At 36.9% G+C, this 23,215-nt stretch overlaps 1 protein-coding gene across 3 annotated transcripts in view; it reads right to left on the bottom strand.

Moving 5' to 3' along the window:
* Positions 1–23,215, bottom strand: part of IARS1 (isoleucyl-tRNA synthetase 1) — a 108,135-nt gene that overhangs the window by 61,955 nt on the left and 22,965 nt on the right. For all 3 annotated transcript variants that reach the window (XM_064518810.1, XM_064518808.1, XM_064518809.1), the window contains 7 exons: positions 22,086–22,233; positions 19,574–19,661; positions 15,309–15,369; positions 13,634–13,729; positions 9,805–9,927; positions 8,364–8,455; positions 4,857–4,955 (listed from right to left, as the gene is read on the bottom strand). In XM_064518810.1, coding sequence (XP_064374880.1) covers positions 4,857–4,955; positions 8,364–8,455; positions 9,805–9,927; positions 13,634–13,729; positions 15,309–15,369; positions 19,574–19,661; positions 22,086–22,233 — 707 coding nt within the window. The remainder of the gene's footprint in view (positions 1–4,856; positions 4,956–8,363; positions 8,456–9,804; positions 9,928–13,633; positions 13,730–15,308; positions 15,370–19,573; positions 19,662–22,085; positions 22,234–23,215) is intronic.

Below are 23,215 nucleotides of genomic sequence, written 5' to 3'. Positions count from 1 at the left end.
AAACTGACATGGTTCAAGTAATACCTCACTTAATAAGCAACAAGCTTTTGGTGGCCATTCCTCAGGGATGAAAGGATATTTGACATAACTGGCTGTTGCTGCTCAAAAGGCTTTGAGAGGAAACAGCAAAATTAGGATGTGGTAGAACACAAGCCGTCCAAATCAATCGGAACAAGCCTTAAAACTTCCAATCCTCAACTATGTCTGATAACAGACAGTAATAAAACCTTCTGGCTTGCACTGCACTGACGAACATGAGGCTCTCCCTGCAGCAATTTTTTTTTTTTTTGTCTTACACTACAGAATCTAGCCTGCATTTTTCCTCGGGAAATGCTACCATCTAGTGACTGCTGCAGAGCACCCAGCTTGCGTTCCTGTTTCCCGAGTGAGACAAGTGCAATCGGTGACTCCAAAGGAAGAGTGACAATTTCATGGTCATATTAAAGAACAAAATAACCATAAAACTCCATATAAGATGCAATTAAAAGTGGCCAATTAAAACAGGAAAGACAGAACATTCTACTGGACAAACCCCACCCCACCCCCTCCCAAGAAAACCAGAGTGGGCGCGCGGAACAAGGCAATTCATCTTCCCACATTATTATTCAATTATCTTATGACTTAAATTCCTGCATCCCTTGCTACAGAGATGTATTTCTTATCTGTGCAAAAATTAACAGATCTGGGAGAAAAGAGGAAACATTTACTTTCCATTGCCCTACAGCCCATGTTCTGCACTCCCTACCAATTAGCCTGTATGACGCGAGACCTGCGTCAGTTGTGATTAAATCAAAGCTTCCAACAGGGTAGGACAGGTTGCCATTCAGCAAAGAAGAAGGCTGGCCAAAGACTGGAAAGACCAAGGTCAAAAGCATCTCAAAAGACTAATTTGTTTGATTACTAACTGATGGATGTGAAAACACCTGCTCTCGGAGCTCTGCACACAGAAATGGCAGGAAGTGTGCCAAATTCACACTCCTAAAACAGGAGATTAACTTCCAGCAAAAATGCCGAATGCCTGTGTTCTTTACAATATATTAATTCATCACAAACTTCTTTCTTAAAGTCAAGGAATCATCCTAGCTAAGGACCAACACATCAAGCTCTTTATTATGAAGTTTGAATTTTTCAGTGCTAAGAAGACGCAAGAACAAAAGGCTTCATTTGTTGGAAGTCACTTACCACCTTTCATACCTGCTTTCCTTTCATTGCTAGTCATTTCTCCACCACATTAAGTGCGGTACTTCTAAGGTAAACAATGTCAGAACAGGGCAATAGTCTCTAACAGCAGAAACTAGTAATTAAGCAGCGGTAAGCCTTTCAGAAGAAGTTAAAGAGGTAGAACTTCAGGGGAGAGGGTTAAAAGGAAAAAAAGTGTTCAAACCTAAAATTTAAATACAAGACAGTCTACAGAATGCACTTTTTTTAAAATCAACCTATCAGTATCTTAAAATGTTACACACACTGCTGGAAGTGTGAGTTAAAATAACTTACAAATGTAGTATAAATTACACAGGCTTTACACTAACTTATTCCTTACTCTGCATTGGTAAGAAATTAGCCCTATATTGCACACAGGAACCTAAGGCATCACGGTTTAGTTACTTATTTGTGGTTATATTACAGGAAATGTTCTTTCAACAAATCATTTTATAGGAAGACAGAGTTTTAACACAAACAACTAAGGCTGGATCCCAGAGCACTTATAACAGGGACCCAACTCAGACCCGCACCTAGCCCTCCACACTGACACTGCGGGAAACCACGGCAGGACAGCCGCCACCGCGGGAAACCACGGCAGGACAGCCGCCACCACGGGAAACCACGGCAGGACAGCCGCCACCGCGAAGCAGCGGCATTTGCCCTTCTTTAGCTCAAGTACAATAGTGTTAGGCTGTTTGAATACAAGATTCCCAATACTTTGTTACCTCTTCTTCCAGCTGTGTGGTAAAGAGAACATTTGGTAGGGATCTGGGACTATAAAGCCTGAAACACAGGCTCTTTATTACTGTTCCTATTCTACCTTGTCAGCAACATCCAGCACACTTGGCTTCTCACTCTGATCAGAATAAGGCTGGGAGAAAGAAGAGAGGGGTTTTGTTTTGGTTTCTGGTTTTACAAAGATACTGACAAATCACTATTTCATGTGGTCATTCTTGTAAGCTATAGCTAAGTTCATTTTCAAAAATGAAGATACAGTTGCTGGCTTTAGAGCCATGATCACTCAAAATTTATTAGCAGTATGTTAATTCATTAAAAAACTAATTAGAAATGCAATCAGGCTGCAAAGTTTGGCCATCTATGTTTAATCTATTTCATTAAAAAAAAAAAAATCTAAAAGGAGTGCAGCTACTCTTAAGGGACAATATACCTATCAGTCATTTAAAGTAATAAGAAAGCAACACAGTCAAACTCATTTTCCAAAGATTAATATAGTCTGAAAAGCATTTATCCCCAATTTTCTCTCTCTCAGGACATGCTGAAGCCCCAGAGAATCCAAAAATAATTCTTTTTAAAAAAACTAGGTATTAGTCCTCTGACACTTCAAGAGATCAAGTCTCTTCAAATACAAAAAAAGTAGGTTTGGGGAAGAACAGAGTCCCCAAAATCTAAGTAAATTGAAATTAAGGACTGCTGGCTTAAGAAGCTACACCCCAAACAAAATTGACATCAGTGAAGAACATAGAAAGAGAACCTTAAGCAAACAGCCTTTCTTTAAAAACATTGTATTTTAAAAGCCATCTTTTTAAACAAAAGCCATCAAGCATTCAAACTATTTATTATGAATTCACATGCTGGAAACATGTATCTATGATTTTACTAATAATTTGATGATCTTCCTCTATTTGTGGCCATCTCTCCTAAAAACAGGATTCTTAAAATCACTAAAATCATACTGTTTTGAAAGCAGTCTCAAGGAAGCAGTTTTATGTTCAACTATGGCATCAGGTTGCAACTCAAAGAAAACTGCTTGAAAGACAATGGGTGCTTTAATTTTAAGAACGCTGAACATTACCAATTAATATAACCATCAGGGCATACTAACGATGCTGTCTTCTCACTAATCTTTGCAATGACAACTCTCACATGTGGTTCCAACTGTATCCCCACTGATCAACACCCACATAGGGTCCAAATATGAAGATGAAGTAGGGTGAAAGTGATTTATGAATTCTTACAAATACCTCCTGGATGAGTGGAGGTCATTCTTAGTAGTTTCTTCTTGAAGTTTTGTCTCTGGAAAAGCAAAACTAGCTTAACTATTCAAACATTTTCTTTTCCTCACAGGGTCATTATATTTTTCTTATGTGCATGTGAAAATTAAGTATGCAGGTCTACTGTCAGTCATCAAAACAGTAAAAGCATCTTGAGAAAGCTAATTAAAGCTAAGAACAAACACTTTCACCCCCTCTCCAGCTTATTTTTCCCCAAAAGGAGGATCACAGTATGTTCTGTTATGGAAAACAGAAAGCAACACTTAGTAATCTACAAAGTCTTCTTGCATATCAAGCATGTGCTTATTGCAAATTAGCAAGACTACATTTTTGGATAGTCGGTATCATGGATCACTAAACTTTTGTCACACATTGCAACATTTACAGTGCTTGTACCAGGTAAGCAGTTACGCAGAAGTTGCTCATGGAGAATTTAATTGCTAACCATTGTCCACAAAAAAACACAGCATAACCTGCAATTGTCCACTAAAAGTCGAGTCACCTTCTTTAACACGAATACAGCTGCAGACCAGAGGCACACAGCAGCAGAATCCTGCCTCTGCTGCGGTCCTTGTATTGAACGAATGAAGGACAGAAACGGCACACAGCACAACTGAACAAAGACAGAGCCTCCACGCTTTTCACCATCTCATCTCAACTTCCCAGGCACAGACTATTTGGCAGGGAAGGGAGGGAAAGTATCAGGTCAAGCTGTGGAAAAGTGAGGGTTATGAAGGTGAAGAAGACAAGTTTATGGTGTGCTTGTACCATGCACTCTCAAAATAGCTATCATCTCTAATAGTTCCCTCTTATATCCGATTCAGTAATATATTTAAATTATTTAGAACTATTTGTTATCTATTTCTTCTCACATAAGTTTCACACAAATATTTTTCAGGCTCCTTATATGCATATGAAGATTTATTTTTTGCCACTAATAGTGTATTTTTAATCAAAACCTCTGAAATTCTGAATTTACATATTTTTCAAAATTGGGGGGTGGGGGTGTTTGAGGGTCCCCCCCCCCAAGCTCTTCAGATGCACCTATGACAAAGTATTAACCTTATCCTGTAATACCCAGATGAAGAGAAAAAAGTTGTCTAAAAATTAGTTTAATTTGAAACCATAAATACCCAGAGTTTAGCTACCTAAACTCCTCTCTAGCAAACCTGTTTGGGTGGCTTAACTGTGCATTTCCATGCTTCCTCATTTGAGGTTCTTTTGCAGTTTCTCTCTCACACTGAATTTCCTAGGGTTGTATCACAGGATTTGAAGATACTTCTTTATAATCTTGTAATATATTTCATTGTAGATTATTAGTACGTACTCAGTCTTAACTATAAACTAAAATATGTTATGTATGTCATGGGATTTTATACAAGTAAAGAATGCCTTCTCAGAAGCAAGTAAGGAAGAGTGCACAACCATGTTCACGCACTGGACTCGTGCAATGAAGCAGATTTTGAGGCCCATTCATAAAGCCCGAGATAAGATACTGTTCAGAGCTAGTTGCTAGCCCCATTCCAATAACATTGATTCAGAAAGACAGAATGGAAATACGATGCAAAATTAGCACATTGAAGGTGAGAAAGTTTTGGGGTTTTGTTTCTTTAAAGAACAAATATATGCAAGAGACATTACCAGTAGCACTGTGCGTTATTCTCCAGTAGCTTCTCCACCATGTGCTCCACTCTCACAAACCAACTTGACACAGCTTTGTATATTAACGGAGTATCTGACCTAAGAGAAGATGTTGAGGGAGAGACCAAAACAAACAAAAACATTTTCAGGGCTATGGTATTTATAAACGTGTTCTTTAAAATGCATTATTGTACATCACAATCTCTTCTCCACAGATTGATTTAATTGTACTACTTGAAGTATTATCACATTAACAAACGGTGTGTTTCTTAATTTACTACTATTATTATTATTACACAAATCCTTATACTTACATGAACCACTATATTAAAAACTCTTTAAAAAAATAAAAAATCCTTCAAACCCAGCAATTTAATGAGTTTTTACAGCAAGAGAAATCATGAGAACATTCAAACTATACTGGAATTTTATATACCTGCATATAACGATACTATCAACTTCAGTAAGTATTGAAATCAGTTCAATTTCAGCCTTCCAGGTAAGTTCATTCTGCACTCTTTTTTTTTTTTTAAACCTGTGTATATCTAACCTGAAAAGCTAGAAAACATTATGCTATGTTTTTACTAGCAGTGGTTAAAAGAATAAATCATAAAGATGGAGTAATAGTGCCCAGAGCTAACTAAATGAATGCCTTATACCAGGGGGAGATGAAAGGAAAAGATCCAGATAAGCAGAAGAAGAAATAAAGAAGAAATAAAAAAAATCCCTAAATTACCTAGTAAAATCAATATCTTTAAGGATCTGACTGTATTGAGGACTCAAACAGGTCTCCTATTTGGCAGTTCCATAATACTGTGTCTTGAAGTCTTGAGAGCATGTAAAAGTAATATGTACCCTTCTAAAGAATCTGGTAATCAAATAGTGTGTAAAGAGCATTATAGGAGAGTTCAGAGATTTCTAGTAGCTCACATCTATCTCAGTGTTGCAATCTTAAGAAAAGGAGATTGAGGCCTAGGGGAAGGAATTCATCTGCTGCTACATAGCAGCTTCAACAATGCAGATTTCAACAAGAAGTTCAGTTTTCCTTAATGTCAACGTACTGCAAAAAACGTTTCTCAAAGCATTACTCTTTTTTTCTTTTTTTTTTTTTCCCCCCCCCTAAAGCCAGTTTGCCTCAGATCTTGGAAATACACTTGCTGAACAGTAACTTGCAACCAAAGGCCCTGAGAAGCTACCATTATCGCCTACAGGAAGTCATTATTGTAAACAACCTGAACTTAAAATGCTCATTTTACTTCTATCTATATACTCATTTGAAATACACAAACTACTGTAGATTATGATGTAAATTAGAATTACTGTGAAGACACTTCCTAATGGTATACCTGCCTGACCAGCAGAAGAAAGAAAATTCACAGCAAAGGTTATTAAAACCTTAAAAAGGCAATTACATTGCATACAGTCTGATAATGCTCTCTTGATACTGTATTTTAGAAGGTATTTCCTTTTAAATATAAGGTTTACACTTTGTGTCTTTTAAGAGTTAAAGTGTCTATGACTAACTTTACTGTAAAGGGTAAGAGCTCAAAGCAATAATAACATAGCAGTGCTCTATCAAAAGCAACCATATTAAGCCAATAAGTTCTGCTTCTCATATTTAAGTCCTAACACATTTAACAGGGAAAGGTTAACTCCTCCGGCAGCAGCAAAATTAGAGTTAAAAGGAAGTATACTGCAAACTACAGGGTACTTCAAAAGTATGTTAGTTTTACTGAGCATCTTGTTTAAGATGTCCTAAAGAATGATGAATTACCATCACATATAAGATTTTGAATTATCAGGAACAGCAAGACAGGCAGTGCCATAAAACTACTGTTCCCTCGAGGAGGGGAGAACTCTTTACACATGAAAAGACAAAGGCTGGAAAAGATGTTCTCTGTGGACACTATACATTCCCAGAAGTTTTTTCATATTTGTTTTGGACTGCACAGCTGTTTAAAACGCATTATTGTCATCTTATTCTTTCCCCATTTGCTTGTAATTTAAGAAACAAATGATAGATAACTGACCAAATGCTATGAAAGAATGCTGCTTTGCTTTCAAGTGGCTTAAAAAGACAAAACTGTTTCTGTCAATGACAGAGCTTCCCAATATTGCTTCCAAATAGAACAACAGGTAGTAGCTGCAATGGACAGCTGTCACGCTTGCTACCTTTGCTATCTTTTAGGGTTGTTAAATTACCTGCTACCTAGACCATATAAGCATTTAGACTATCATGATCTCAAATGTACATGGATTGGTTTCGGTCCATGATCTCCTTTTTCAGCAATTCCAGTAAGGGGAAATTCTAACTGAAAACTGTCCCCTATGTACTTACTAAGCTGTCTCTACTTTCCTCTCCTTTAAATTTTAAAATTTAATTGAGAGAAAACAACTACATATCACAGTAATAAGACAACGGTGCAAAGAAGAACCCTCACTTGATGATGCATAAAAGGAAAAAAGTATCTCAACATATTCAGAATTCAACAACTGCCTAGTTTCAGGGAAAAGCATGAACAATAGTACATTAAGTAGCAGAGTCTAATTCCAAAGTTTTCCTACATTAATCAAAATAACTTATAATGATGTTCGAAGTCAAGAACTACTCTTCTACTTTTAGCATATTCCAATTATGGTTTGATTTCTGATGGCAGTGAAATGAGCTTTTCAAGTAGAATCCATTATTCTGTTCTTCCCACCAGATAATTTGCTGCTAGGTGCTGCCTGCAACTTATCATCAATCAACAAAAATGTCAACAGAGTGGCAGGATTAAGTATGTTCTACAGAATTATCACTTCTGTTACTAGTTTGTCTCAAAAGCCCATGACTGTCAATTTGAATTGTTACATAAGAAAAATACAATTGTTGTTTGGTTTTGGAATACCATCTATCAAAACCTGTCCAAACTCACCAAGGACATAACACTTGAAGAGTACTTCCCCTCCCTCCTCTGGGTAGCTCTTTTTTTTTTTTTTTTTTTTTTTTTTGGGGGGGGGGGGGGCGCCACGAGGGGGGAATACGATTGAAAGGCAAGCAAAGGTTATTCTTCCTACAGAGCAAAGATAAATACTCACTGCTAAAGCACTTTACCTAGTAGCATTAAAGGTAGGTATGGAGAAAACCTTTTATCACCATAACATCAATACAAGGGCTGAATGCATCACATATGACTATCAAAATATTTCAAAAATTAAACCACATTTTAAAGTGTTTCTTAAACTTATAACAAAAGTTTTCAATACAATATACTTACTAAAACTGACTACTAAACTTTTTCATTTTTAAAAAAGAAATTACTCAACTTTTATATTGAATTTCTTATTTATTTGGATTTTCACCCAAAACTGAAGCCCCTCTCAATCAATGGCCTTGACTTGTGGTACTTTTAGCCTTGTTAAAAAAAAAGTATAAGGAGGTTAAGGGAGGGGACAAAAGAGACAAATTTGATGAAACTACTCAGTTACAACCCTCAATCTGAAAGCCATATGCATTTCTCTCCTTACCTCCAGCAGAAAGGATAGCTGTGCTTAAAACTACTGCTGTGAATCAGTCTGCCTTTCTCTTTCAGTAATTTAATGATGTTCTTATCTGCATCCTAAAAAGACAGAATAAAGAGATTTCCTTGGAACATAACTTACACTATTTCAGTAAGCTATTACAGGATTGGTCTTCACTATCCAATTAAAACAAAAAAAAAAAAAAAACCCACACACACACCCCTACAAATAGTCTAACATTCACACAAAAAAGAAGCTTCTATACAATTTATGCATTTACTGCAGATGAGCTATAACAAAACATTCAAACTTGAGAAATTACTTGCTCCCAAAATCCTGGTATATAGCATCAATCCCATCTTGTCCTTAACTGTGTTTTGACATTAAAAAAACCTATAAAATACAAATTATCTGCAGTATTAATACCAACCAGAACTCGCATTAAGTCATATCTTAAATCCTGTCAAAAAAAAAATCTGAAGACTCAATAAAAGCAGCCACGTATGTGCCTCTTACCTAATATTTAGGCTTCACAACACCATATTCCTCTAATGTGACCACATTTATAGAAGTTGATTTACCTTTTATAACACCTTACTAACTACAGAGATTGACATTCGAAGCTAGGAGTGAAAGTTGTGCATTAATATTCAAAGACAACCTGCTGAACAAATGAGTGTCAACAAGACATTAAGTGAAAAAAAAAATCAAAATATACATAGATTTTTTGATAAAACCAGATTTTAAGCCTTTCTTCTGTAAACTGCCTTTATATGAATGTGCTTTGCTATCCAACTGTAGCAGTGGGAAACTCTGATTAAAAACAATTTATTTCCTGAGCACGCAGAATTAATGAGACATTCCTTTCTATTGATTTTTGCTTATAATAATTTGGAGTTCCTTTGGTGCTCCCTTTGCATGGATACTCTTGCATCCATCAACAAGTAAATTCACATGGCAACTTTTCCCACAACTGGGGAGATATGACTTGTTTTTTCTCCTCTAACCAGCCACTTAATACAACAAGAATTGTATAAACTTAATTACTTCGGAGACCTTTCCCTGACATCTGTGAATTCAGAAATTCTCTAGAGGCAATACCTGCCGGTGCACACAGACCTACAGACTACATATATAACATTTCCATAAGAACCAAGGAGAAAATTGCAACTCTTACTACATGAGATATGAACCAGAGATATTTCTATTCTTTTCCCTTTCATTATTAGATTACAATATTGCTTGTTTCAAATTCCTTATTTGTAGAATACTGTAGAAAAAACAAATCTGACATTGTCCCAAGTATCAAAAGACATTTTGTTTTTTTCCAGATACCAAGGACACATTGAAGACAAAGCTATTCAGGTAAACAAAAAACAAGAACTTCTACCACTTATAAACATTATCTCAAATAAAGTAGTAATATACTTCCTCCAAAGTCACCAACCTTCACATACTGTCCGGCAAAGTCAGTCACTTCTGCTGTGAAGCAGCCTGATGCATCAACAGGACAAACTGGCACAGAATCTTTCTGAATAATATTAAAATCCATGCAGACTCTGTAATCATCCTACAATGGAGAAAAGTAGGAAGTTAGAAGTCTAAAATACTGGTTAAAATACCCACGCCTGGAAATATAAATTAAATATTAAATATTAAATGCAATGACTGGACAAGAACAGCAAAATAATCATCACTAATCCAAAACATGCATAGGAAAAGATTTTTTTTAAAGGATTGCACTTTTATTCATCACAAATACATTTTCTTCTGAGTACACGCATTTTCTCCCACATAGCAGAGGGGATATGTGTGTGTGCTTCTGCACATATATCTAGGCAAACACACACACATGCACACACACACACACACAGCTAGTCAACAGCTTCAGGCTACTGCTACGTAGTAAGAGAACTGACAACCATTATGCCATACTATTTTACCAGTCAATAAAGACCAACTTCTGTATAATGCACAAGCCTATGTGGCATTTTTCATAAGGAGCTTGTTTTAATCAATTTAATTCCTGAACTCAACATAAGAAATCCCATTTTCTAAACATCTTAGTAATCTAATGTCTTTAAATCTATGCTTCTCAATCCTTCTTGGCCTATACACAGTACTGACCAAATACCACATATGGACACTACCGCAGCCTTAGTTTTAATTTTTACCTGTAACAGTAAAGGGGGCAGGAGGAGAAGGGGTCACTTTAAACTTCCCGTGAACATAACTAAGCAACAATAGTATCGCAGAAAGGAAAAGAGCAAAACAAAATTTTAGGGGAATAGGAAGGTTCAGATTTTCGTTTCAAGTGACGAAGTCTGAAGTCAAGGTTAAGTGCATGACTTCCCAATTATCACTCCAGGTTTCCCATTTTATTGCCCTGAAGGTGACAGAACATTATTGGGGTCTGGATGGGGGGCAATGCTGGTGGAAACGGTAGCAGATCAAATGCTCTCAGCATTCACAGAATTGCTTCGTCTTCCTCAAAGAAAAGGTCTTAAGTCTGCATCGAGTTAGGTTGCTTTTTGACTTTTAGAGGTTCTTGCGTTGCTGATCTGACCAGACAGGGGAGAAACAGACTTTGGCCACAAAAACTGTAGTTTTGTCTAGCGTCAAATGGAACCTATGGTGACCTTGTCTGTCAAAACCGGCTGCAGTTGAACTGTCAGCCTCCTCTAAGCTTAGAGCTCATTTACCTTTTGTAAAACGAAGACACAGCAGCTATTGGACAGAGTTGCACTCTAAAGCAATTTTTCCAGCTTGATCAAGGAAATCATAACAGCAGCAAGTGTTTAAATGTTTCAGTAGCTAGCAGAATTCTCCTTTCCTAGGTCTAACAAATAATGGTGATCCAAACTTTTGAGTGACAAAACAGGGTTTCTAGACCCTCTCTGTGGTCACAGCAATGGTAATTCTCAATTAAGTGATAGACCTCATCTTGTACCTCCAGCACTACCCACTAGTCCCAGTGGTTCCCAGCCCCTTCAAGCCAGATCTGGCAGACTTTGCCAGCTGACCCACATTTTACTCTACAGGACACAATGAAACTGATCCACAGCGATAGTGAAGTCAGCTGTTACAAGTACTAAGGCATTACGTGTAGAAATTAAAAACCACTTCAGCTATAGCACTCAATCGCTCTACAGACCATAGCCTCTTCCCACTTCTCAGATGCTGTGGACAGCCATGACGCCTATTCAGCCTCCTCTTCGTCAACCAGCTACTTCAGTCAACGGATTAACTGAGATAAGCCACTTCTCAGTTGAGCTTTCATCAGCTATTATTGTTGAGATATAGCAAGCAGAGTGCAGTGTTAAAACGTGGACCAGATGACAGCACTAACATCAACCCTGATTTGGCAGCGAACTGTAAAAGGCTTTGAAGAAGCAGCCAGCAAAGAGTACATCAAAGCCTGGCACACTGATGATCTAGCTAAAACATAATAACAAACCTTCCACTTCAGAGGACCCAGGTCAGGAGGTGGTACAGTTTGATTTGCATTGCTGATGTGGCCAATGATATACACAAAGGGCTCCGCTATTTTGGTTTTCTACAGTCAGTTGCTTTCTTTTGAAGAACTCAAACTTGAAAGTAAAGCCTTCCAGACTGACCTGCCACTTGTTTTAATGAAGGTTTGCTTCAGCAAACATAACTGACACCACATTCAGGCACATACAGAAATCCACAAATGCTAAGTTCCACTGGAAAAAAAGACTAAGACGAATTTAAGTTCTTTCCAGGACAGAAATCAGCATTCACTTCTGCAAGCCTGTAACAATTAGATCTCTCAAAAGATTACACATACACACAAACACACACACAGTCACCACAAAATTATTGAAGGAAAAGCTATTGAGAGTTCATGGGTAAGAATAACTCAAAGCTTTTCTATTTGAAATTTGAAAAATAAAAAAAAACAACGAAACTGAAGTGACAAGATTTACTTGCAGCCTCTTATAACAAAATAAAGAGTATTTTTTGAACTTACTGGAAAGAGTGCAACAGCAACATGACTACGAAATTTCTGTGACTCGCACTCAGAGCAGTCACTACAAACTAGGGCTTTATGCAAACTAAAATATTACTAAAGTTTTAAGTTAATTGTAGACAAACCCTACACATGAAGAAGGGCCTGAGCTGCTGAGTTTTAGTGTCATGTTAATCTGGAGATACAAAGAGGTTTTTATGAAGGTTTGTCTTGTTCTGTGAGCTATTTCTTTTTCATTTTGATTTCTTTTGAACTGAAATAACTGTAAGCTACCTGATATTGTATGGTAGCTTATATTTTGGCAAAAGCTATCATAGCTGTATTATGTGGGGACATGTCTTCAAATCAATTTTCACCTTGATAAGGGAAACAAAACATTAAAATGGATGCATCCTTCAGAAAAAATGCATCAAAAGCACATAGAAAAAGGACAGGATATTTCATATAAAAACAAAAAGGGTCTACAATTAATGCCAACAGTTTCTGCAAACAATGACAGAGTGTGTGCTTCAGGGATCACCAATTGCTGGCCACCGGCAGGTCTCAAAGTTTTTTGAGGGCATCTTTAGATTATGGCTGAAGACAGGACTCTGACAAGAACAATGAGTCTGAACTACTGCTATAATTCCTGCATCTAAGAACTGAAATGATGAAATCTATGAGAAGCTATTCCTCTTAACCTTCGAAAGAGGAAACTGAGGGGAAGGACAATAAAATATCTTAGTGGACAGAAAAAAAAAAAAAAAAAAAAAAAAAAAAAAAAGAACAGAATACACCAAAATCCTGTTACACCAAGGGATAAAGTCGCAGTACTAAAGCACTCAAACTCTTTTCTGGCACTCCAAATACACAGAGTAATGAAACCGAAGCACAGAAGAAGAGTAATATGCTGAACAGAAGTGCAGTAACCATCCAAAAGAACGACTTAGCATAGCACATTTTCACTCCATCAGTGCAGTAGGTCATTTCTTCTTGAAGTCGTGAATTTAGACTTTTAAAAAGCTAGGAGCAATGACACTCAGAAGATACAGTGGTGAGTCCACTTCACATATGACACGAATAACCAAAACAATGGACACCTAACCTCTCCGACCTGGCACATGAAAGACAAGAGTACATACAAGGAAATGGCCCAGGGGAATACAATTCTGTATTCTGCGTGTATATATATATATTTTTTAAATATCATGGTCACCCTGACACATAGCTCGTAGTAGCATCAAAGGCTGAGGAATAGACTTTGGAACAAAAGCAACATAATAAATACATAGTATATACTCACAGCACCAAAATAGGGAGCCTGATGTACAACACCTGTGCCTTCCTCCTCCTTCACATAATTGTCTACTACCACAGTAAAGGCACCATTATCTTTGCACTGTAACACAAAAACATGCATTCTTAGAACACAGAGGAGCTACATAGAACTGGCCTCCCTCAACAGTCAATAGCTGTATTAGAAATAAATTACACACATTAAAGAGTGATAAACCTAATGTTATGCAACCATTTCCCATAGCCAAGACACCCAGTTTGTCTGTGTCATTTAAGCACCATCAGTTATGATTAAACTTAAGACCTTTCTAGAAAGCCTCATGGAGCCAGTTAATCTTCAAGCCCAGAATCAGCACACGGTTCAGTGCTTGGCAGAATACAAATCAACAGGCTCCCACAAATGAGGCCACAATCAAGAAAGCTGCAGGCATTCTATATTAAAAAAAAGAAGGGGGGGGGGGGGGGAAGGCAAGGAGACTTCTGTATGTCTACCATACCCTCTAATCACAGAAAAAGTTAACTTTTAGTGATAGATTTCCTTTATTTCCTCCAGAGAAGAAGGTGGTAAGTATCAAGCAAAAAGGAGGGAAAAAAAAGGAAGAACTAATCTGGAAAACTGCAGTGTGTTCAGTATGTAGATAATTAAGAATAAGGAGCTATTTTCTGTTGCTCAGTTAATACAAAGTAGTAAGAAGAATTACTGCAGACAATCACAGCTGAATCAGATTCGTTACAGAATATCAGGTCTGGCTTGTCCTGAAGAATAAGAAACCCATTCTGAGAAAAAGTTGTATATGCCAATCAGCTTCTCTAAAGTACTAAAAAAAAAAAAAAAAAAAAAAAAAAAAGTCATGTATTCCCAGCTTTTACATCTGCAGTTTAGTTTATCAGATTCACCTATGTGTTTGATCCTTCTCTAGAAATAATAGGCCTTGCTCCCTACAGGTTTTCTCACCTTTGCTGACTTCAGCACATACTTCAGAACAGACAGTAGTCACAAATGAATGAATCCCTAGGTGCTTGGCCAGCAGTACTGTAATCTATTTAAAGTCTTCGAAAAATTTAATTTTCTAAATCTGGATTTTTTTTTTATACATAATTTCTCTACCCCCTCTTTTATTATGCTTATTTTAATATCATCTGTGGTGCTATCATTAACTATGCTAGATTTATGCAGCACTTAAATGCTGCACAGGAGGACATCCATGAAGACCAGAAATACTAACAGTTATTCTAGCAAAAGCTTTTAATTCTTCAATAGAAAATACTACAAGTCTGTGACTATTATCCACAGTCAGCTCGTTCTCTTGTGAATACAAAATTTGTGGACTTAAAGAAACAGAAGACAAGCTCACCAGAGAAAAAGTTGAGAGAATATTGCCTATTCATTAATGCTTTGGGGGAATTTCTCTGTAACCTGAAGTCATGCTAGTGTTTATCAGTGAATTCTTACTCTGAATATATTTAAAACTTAAAATAAATAAATAAATAAAATAAAGAAATAACAGCCAACCTTCTGTTTAACCTTTCACTAGGAGTTAAAACTGCCTTAACACAGCATGATATTTGTTATTTGGAAACAAGACTTTATATGTTTATAAATATTTATATATATAAAAAACAACAAGAAATACATTCTGTCTTTGTATCCTATGTCTAAACACCAGACTGACTTATCTTACCTTAATAAAATATTCAAAGAGTGGTTTATATTTCTTGCCTTTAAGAGCAATGCCAGGAAACCTGACAGGGAAAAAGACACACATGAACACAAATTAACAACCAGTCAATTGCTCAGTCGACTGGTTAGAATGCTGTTTTTCTTATTCCCCTTTTCTCCTCCATAACAGAATTTTACTTCATCAGGTGAAGAAGAGTATTTGCTAAAGTTTACTTCCCATTTCTATACTTTAGAACTCAAAAGTAAGATGAAAGCACCAATGTATTAATGCATCGCTAGTAACAGCCAACTGGTATACCTTGTCTTTCAAACAAGCAACCATTTAAAGTTTAATTGATACATTTAATTTAAACAACAAAATCTATTTGTGGTAAAGCTGGACTAGAAGCTTCAGGATTAAAAGAAAATGTAATTTCAAATGGAGCTATCGTCTATAGCTCAGCACATTCAACAGGACGAAATGAGCACTGATCTAAAACAGCTAAAACATACCAGCACCAAGGATTGTGACACTGAGTATTACAGCATCTAAAGCTTGGGTCATTTCTTGCTCTGAAACCAGGAATGTAAACTCTCCATGAGCTGACTGGGCAGTCACCTGTGCCTAACCAGAAATGTAAAATAGAGATATAGCCTGTGTTTGGCACTCTTCAGGTGTCTCACACCTGACTATAGATGGCAATAATGGTAATTAGATTGTGATTCACAGCTCAGAACACTCCTGAAAGTGCTTAAATCTTCCACTTCAAACAAACACACACCACCATGCACGCACGCACCCAACACCCTCCCCCAGCAACCTAGTTCAAACACAACCGAAGAAGGGCCAGCCTCCGTATCTTTATCTAGTAGGTGGGATACCAGTCTGGATGTCACAGAGATATGATCTTTCCCTCCACTCCAGTTGATTTACATCCACATCTTCCGAAATAACGGTCAAACCATACAAAATTAGACTACTTGACAGTGTGAAACTCAGTTGTTTCATTGTACAAAAAGGAACTTGAACAGTATTTATACCAAAAACAAGTTAAAGAACATGATTCTCCAGCTCAGCATCCACGACATCCCCAGCCAAAGGTAAGAGGGAGATTTCTGTTCTAAGCCACGCTTCATTAAAGGTTGATATATTGTATGCTAGCAACAGCGTTAGGAATGTTTGAGATGCCTAATTAGGATGGGATGAGAAAAAATTATTCCACCACTCAGCCACACAGAGGTGGGAGTGCTTGGACATAGGATATGAAACACTCAACTGCTGGTGGAGTGTTAAATTTTTATATAACACCACTGCAAAAAAAGGTAAGGGCTATGGACCACATTCCTGACTTTCTCTTTTGATACCTAAAATACTTTGCACTGCTTTCTTGTGACTTAAGTATAATGGAGACTCATTTAAGACCACCATAGTAATCCTTCACTTTCAAGTGGTCAACAATTTAGAAACCAAAGAAAGAAACAAGGGTGATATGCTGGAAAATAATTTAAAGAAATTGGGGTGTTTAATATGCAAGTAGACTAAAATGTAACACAGAGGGAGGAAAGCGTTCAACCACTTCACAACTAGTGCTGTTACAAATGAACAAATGAAGCACTCAATGGCCAGAAGTAGGAGAGCGCATCAGGCCAGATCCATTTCTGCAAAGCAGCAGAAAGAACTGATTAGGATGGCTACCATCCTATCAGTGAAACAAAGAAGAAATATTCCAATTTTCTTACACACAAAAATCTACCGTTGTTTGCATCTGGGAGAAAAGGAGAAAAAAAACAGTCAAGTCAGATTTGAAAAAAAAAAAACCAGAGAGTACTTCAGAAGTTCAGATGGCTTCAGATACAGAAAATTTTCAATATAAGATCTGTTCCCTTGACCTCCACCTGCCAGCTGGTATAAAGCAAGTATCATAAACTTCTCCCCTGAGGGCCTAACTGCCTAAGAAATTACAAGTCAGCTAAAACAAGCCAACAAACAAAAAAAACCCTGAAAAGTAGAAGTTCCTTCCCATGAACTTGTATACTACCAACCACCAGCCACCTTTTAACTCTGCCAAGTTTCACATTCGAGAGAACTAATTTATTACATAACAGAAAAAGTGGAGCAGAACAAAAAGAAGTCAGCTTGAGATGACTGTAGCACTACTATGGGAACAAGGAAAACATACCACTCTGCGAGGAAAACAGAAAATGCTAGCAACCTTGCACTGAGGCATAGAGAGATAAAAATCATAAAGGTTAGAAGAAAAAAAACCTGTAGAATCAGGGACAGTCAGGCATGGTTTTCAGTTCTAGCTGTTTTAAAGAGCAACACAGGTCTATTACTTCACGGTTGCGATGAAGAGCAGAGAACGCGTTGCAAAAGGCTGAAACACTCGGTGCCTTCCCTGATACAGGGAAAGAATGATTGTGACCAGACTGAAATTAGATTTCACAATTTCCAAGGAAAGAAGAATTCAGGACCAAAAAAAAAAAAACGTTGACCAACAAATTTAATACACCTAACTAACTTACTTATATTTTTCAAGTCTTAAGGAAATTCATTCCAAAGCCTTTAAGAAAACAGCCTCTTTTTTTTTTTGGTAATATGCTTAATTTTCGAAACTCAGAAGAGGTTTCTAGAGACTGGAAAGGAACACAGCACTGATACTTAAAGTGGGAAATGAAGCACTGATGGACTTAAGTAACAGTCAGAATAACATAACCCATTTCAACTTTATGGGACTGGTACAGTTTAAAAAAATAAAAGTAGTGCTGAAGAACACAGAGCATGAATTTGTCAAGAATAAACCACATGAAGCCAAATCACTTCCTTTTTTCAGGCAGAATAACTAGCTTAACAAGTAAGCAGATGCATTTAAATCTTAATGTCAGTCTTTTGACTAACATTCATGTCATTCTAACACAAAATATAGAAACATAAGCTAACTGGGTAAGTGCATGTTTACATGGATGCACAACCACTTGAAAAAAGGAAAAAAAAGAAGTTATTGTTAATTTGGTATCAGACTGGAAGAACATTCCAAGTGGTATCCTGGCAGGCACTACCGCAACCCGGATGCTATTCAGTGTTTTTATTCATGACTCTGAAGCTGGGGGGAGGTGGGGGAAAGAAGGCAAGAGAGACCAAAGATATAACAGAAAACTGAGAACTCAGAAGTTCTGCCAGCACTGGAGAACATGAACACTGAAAAACATCTTTACAAACTGAATGCTGGCTTAAACTCTAAAGAGTAGGTGATAGATGAAGAGAATTAATGGGGGAGGGGGAGAGGGATGAGAGGGCAGCAAAATCAATGCAGAAATGCAAAACAAGATTTACCCAGTTTTGTCACAGTATAATGCAGCAGAGTAGATGATATCTTAGGCAAGTGTTTCAGCTCTATAGTCCTATGATTCAATAGCTACATGTAATTGCGTAGCTGAAATAACAGGTACCCTCTTGCTCCCCCCTTTTTTTTTTTTAAATAGGTATTTTTATTCTCAAAAGTAATGTTATGAAGGTTCCAACTGCTTGGTAAAAAGAGGTATAAAAATAAATGATGAAAGGGAAGAAAGGCTGCCATTCATGAAAAATTTTATAATTGTTCCCAGGGAAAACTTTTTTTTTTTTTTTTTTTTTTTTTTAAACACCCACTGCACAAGACTGAATAAAAGCAAAAAACACCCCTGTTATATTCTATCCCTTTATTAGGTTTATTTTTTTTTATACAAAAGATAAGAGAAGCCAAAACACAGATTTTGCCTAGGAGAGAGCTACAGATTAACACCTGCAACAACTACCCAATCTGATGGTTATTAAAGATTTATTTTTCCACTGAGCCAAGATGAATAAGCAGCCTTCAAAAAGTAGTAAATGCCACTAGCTACTTAAATTAGGTAGACCATAATGCAGAAGTAACATTTGCTTACTAAAGACAATAGTTTTGCTTTCTTCCATTTCCCCTTAAGTCCTGAGAAAATGCTCAGAAACTGTTCTGCATTTGGAAGACTATTTCCACGGTTTAGACCTTTTTGAATATAATTTTTTTATTGGGGGGGGGGGGGGGGGAGGAAGACCTTTTATTCTATCTGGAGCTTTGTTATATCGAAGATCAATTTGTCCTAACAAATTTCAATTCCTTTTACAGATCTTTGCAAGATGTACACAAAAAGAATCACCACACATGGAAACTCATCTTTAGATAACTGCAAAATCCACCTTCTCAAAACATTTCATTTCTGATCTATAGAAATATTAGAAGTTAACAGATGTATAATAATTTATGTACTTGCCTGTCAAGTATCTCATATTCAGTGTCAGATTTGTACAGTGCTATCAGCCTGGCTTCCATCAATATGTAAATCTTTCCTGTGGCATTATCTAAAATATAAATAAAACAAAAAGTTACATAAATGTCAGTTTAATACCCTGATTTGCACCATTGCAAAATCTTTCAGTTCATGCAAGATGGTATCACATTAGCCATGACACTACCTAGAATAATCCTGCTGATCAACCAGCATTTACCTGTGATTTCTTCCCCACAGAAACCCTACGGCCATTTAATATAAACACTTTTCAAACGTTTAGTTTAAACAGATACCACGGGATCAAACCCAGTGCCTTGATATTCAGTGTTTATGTTCAAATGCCAGAACTGCCCTACTTTGTCTACTATCATGGTTCCAAAGAAAAGCAATTGAAAAGTTTCACCAAAAGTAATCAAATCAGAGGAAAACAATTTAGAAGAGTTACAGTAAATTAACATGACTAAGTTGACACCTGATTTAATGATTGCCCTCATTTTTGCTGCCTTTCTGAGATGTAATGTTTCAATCTTTTTTAAGCTTGACTTTCTTTTTGAAAGAAATAAATACAGAAGTGACATGTTAGAAAGAAAAGCTGTTTTCTGCCTCCCAAATAACCCTCATCTCTTCACTCCAACCATGAATATTACTCAGACCACTATTCTACCAATTTCTGCTTCCTTTATGAGCATATCTGCATACGGGCTAGCTAACTAGAGCCTTCCTCAAAGCAGCTTAGTATTTGTATTTGCTCATTATCACAGACTACCAGTTGGCCACCAAGTGACCATGCCCTTATTTCTTCCTATGAATATTGTAATTACAATATTTTGTGATGACAAATATAAGCAGTTCTGAAATGAGAACGTTAGCGGTATTTTGAGAACCTTAAAGAAATTATTTAAAAAAGGAAGAGAATTCTATAAAGGATGGGTTAGCCAAGTCTCACACAGTCAATGAGCACAAAAATTGCTCAGGTAAATAGTTCACATTCACCATATTCTAGAAAGGTAAGAATAGTTACATTTAGGTAACATGTCCCTTGAATCATTTTATGTATGAACTCTAGGTATGCTTAGAGGCAGCCTAACTTGCTTATTTGTAAAATTATTCAGGTAACGGAGTAATTTTATTTTTTCCACTGTGCTTTGGGTCACCAACCCACTAGCAGTCAGTATCAGAGTAAAGAAAAAAGAAAAAAAATCTAAAAAAACTCCTCAACACCTCAGGCAGATGCAGGTGTTATTTCTGAAAGTGTCCAATAACTCTTCTTGAGCTGACCAAGTTTATTTTAAAACCTTTAAAAAACAAAATGTATTTAGTTTTCACTTAAAACAAACAAATCCCCCAAATACCTGGAGTTCATTATAAAGGCCTCTCCAAGTTTAAGTGTAACATCACCTCAGGCAAGCATTAAGACTCACGTGGTCATGTTGGAATTGGAAATTCTACGCGCGCACATGTACGTGTACACACACGCATGTATGCATACTTGTGTGTTTTAATCCAGATTAAATGCCATAGTTAACTTGAATCTCCATTTTTTTTATATATAGTGCAAAGTCAGAAAAGGCCAGGAGTTTGGAAGAATATGAAAATAACAATGCAAGAAGTACTTTTATCCAAATTTCTGTTTTTAAATACACATATGAGTGTGCGTATATTTATTTTCTGGATCAAGAAGGACTGGATCAAAGAAGACAGCATTTCAAGACAAAAACCAAATCTTTTCCCCAAGCGAAAAGAAAGGCATCATAACATACTCGTTTGCCAACTAAGAGACTAGGACTGCAAACCCTGGAAAACTATCTGAAACAGCAATGAAAGCAACAGCCTATGGGTTTTTCTTTAGGCACCCTATGTGGTCTGTTACACAGGTTTCTTGAGGCGCTGGACACTCATGACAGAGGTTACCTTATAGTACCACTCACTTCGCCGAGTTTTTAACCAACTTGCCCATGAGCAAGCCACAGCACTTCGTCCTATGTACTCTTGCACCGGAAATCACTGTATATACTTCGACTTACATTTGTGCTAACAAATACTTCCATCAGTTTGAGATGGACATGAAATGCTTTGGGTTAAGAGCACAAAGCTGCTCGGTTACTGTAATTGAGCTGTCATACTGTCACACAGCGCTTACTTGCTCATGGGTCTTGAGCCCTTCCCCCCCCAAAAGTCATGGACACCTGAAGTCATACTGTTTTTGAGACACAGACAAGGGTGACTCAGAGGCAGATACAACATCTGCTCTTGTTCATTATTTTATGCAACAGTTATTAAACTCATGTAATACAGGTTAAAAAAAGAAGAACCTGACAATTGGAAACATCTGCCATACAGCAAGTATATCTCATCCTTTAGAATAACACTTGATCCAACCCCAGCAAAATCCTGTACATTTAGCATAAAACAGTATCAAATAAAATGTAAGTACATATACGCAGGTACCAAAAAAAGAAGTGTTCATTATATTTCACCTCAGGTTAACACTTGCCTCTCAATTTTATATACTGCAGTTCTGGATTAACACAAAGGGCCAGATTACTAGGTAAGGTCCAAGGAGTAGTGGTCCAAGCAACAAGAGATACACTTGCATCCTCATCCAGTGGGAAGCTCACAGTCACTGAAGGATCTTGAACATCCTTAAGTAAAACAGGATAAAGTCAAAAGAAAAAAGCCAGAAAAAAGCTCAAAAGTTTGCTGCAAGTATTAACGAGAAAACACAAACCAAAGAAATATTAACAGTTACTGTCATCCATTATATCAGTGCAAGCTGTCAGTCTGACAAGGCCACAGTTCATTTTTAAAGTTAGGATCAACAATGAGATGGGAATTAGCTGCCCAAAAGCCAAAGAGATGGGTGCCAATTCCCTCAGGTACCTCTTATAGTCCCACTCTAAAAACCGAAATTAACCTAAACTGACAAGAAATCATCAGCAATTTCTCAGCTACTGCTACACACAGCTTTTTCCTGCCTTTCCTCTAGAGCCAGGGAGGAGGAGGAGGAATAGCCATCACTTAAAGAGATGCAATCTATTAGTAAGAAACTATAATTAACATGGAAAAATAAAAAGGTCTGGGTAATTAAGAGTATATCAATATTTAAAACAGTAAAAGTCTCAGGGAAGGAGACCTTCACTAGCTACCCTGTAACACCTTACCTCCAAATGAGTCAAAAGAATTCCTTGAAAACAAATACAATCCTATTCAGTCATTTCATATACTGTGAAAAACAGATTTAGAAAGCAAATCTAGCCTTGCAAATGTGAAAACTCCAAATTAAGAAGGTTTCACTAGTTATTTTAAAATGCCAAACAAAAATGAGTATCTCATGCATAGATCTTAAAAACATACATCCCTTTGTCATTTCATAGTATGAGGCACTTTGGTTTCTGTCCAGCATCATGCAACAGTTAATTGCATCATGGAACAAGCAGCTATTTATGTCTGAGCTAAGGGCTGCTCCAGAGGGAATTTTCTGTGAACATCTGGTGCAGTCAACAGTAAAACATAAATATTACATAACTCTTGAACTGTGCTGAATGCCAAGTGAAGATTAACCCATCACTACAATTCTGTCTCTACCAATTATTGCACAACAGTGCTTCATTTTCTGAAGCACTA

The sequence above is a fragment of the Dromaius novaehollandiae genome, chromosome 12, assembly GCF_036370855.1.
Source record: "Dromaius novaehollandiae isolate bDroNov1 chromosome 12, bDroNov1.hap1, whole genome shotgun sequence".
Taxonomy (NCBI): Eukaryota; Metazoa; Chordata; class Aves; order Casuariiformes; family Dromaiidae; genus Dromaius; species Dromaius novaehollandiae.
This window is presented reverse-complemented; position numbering and strand designations above follow the sequence as displayed.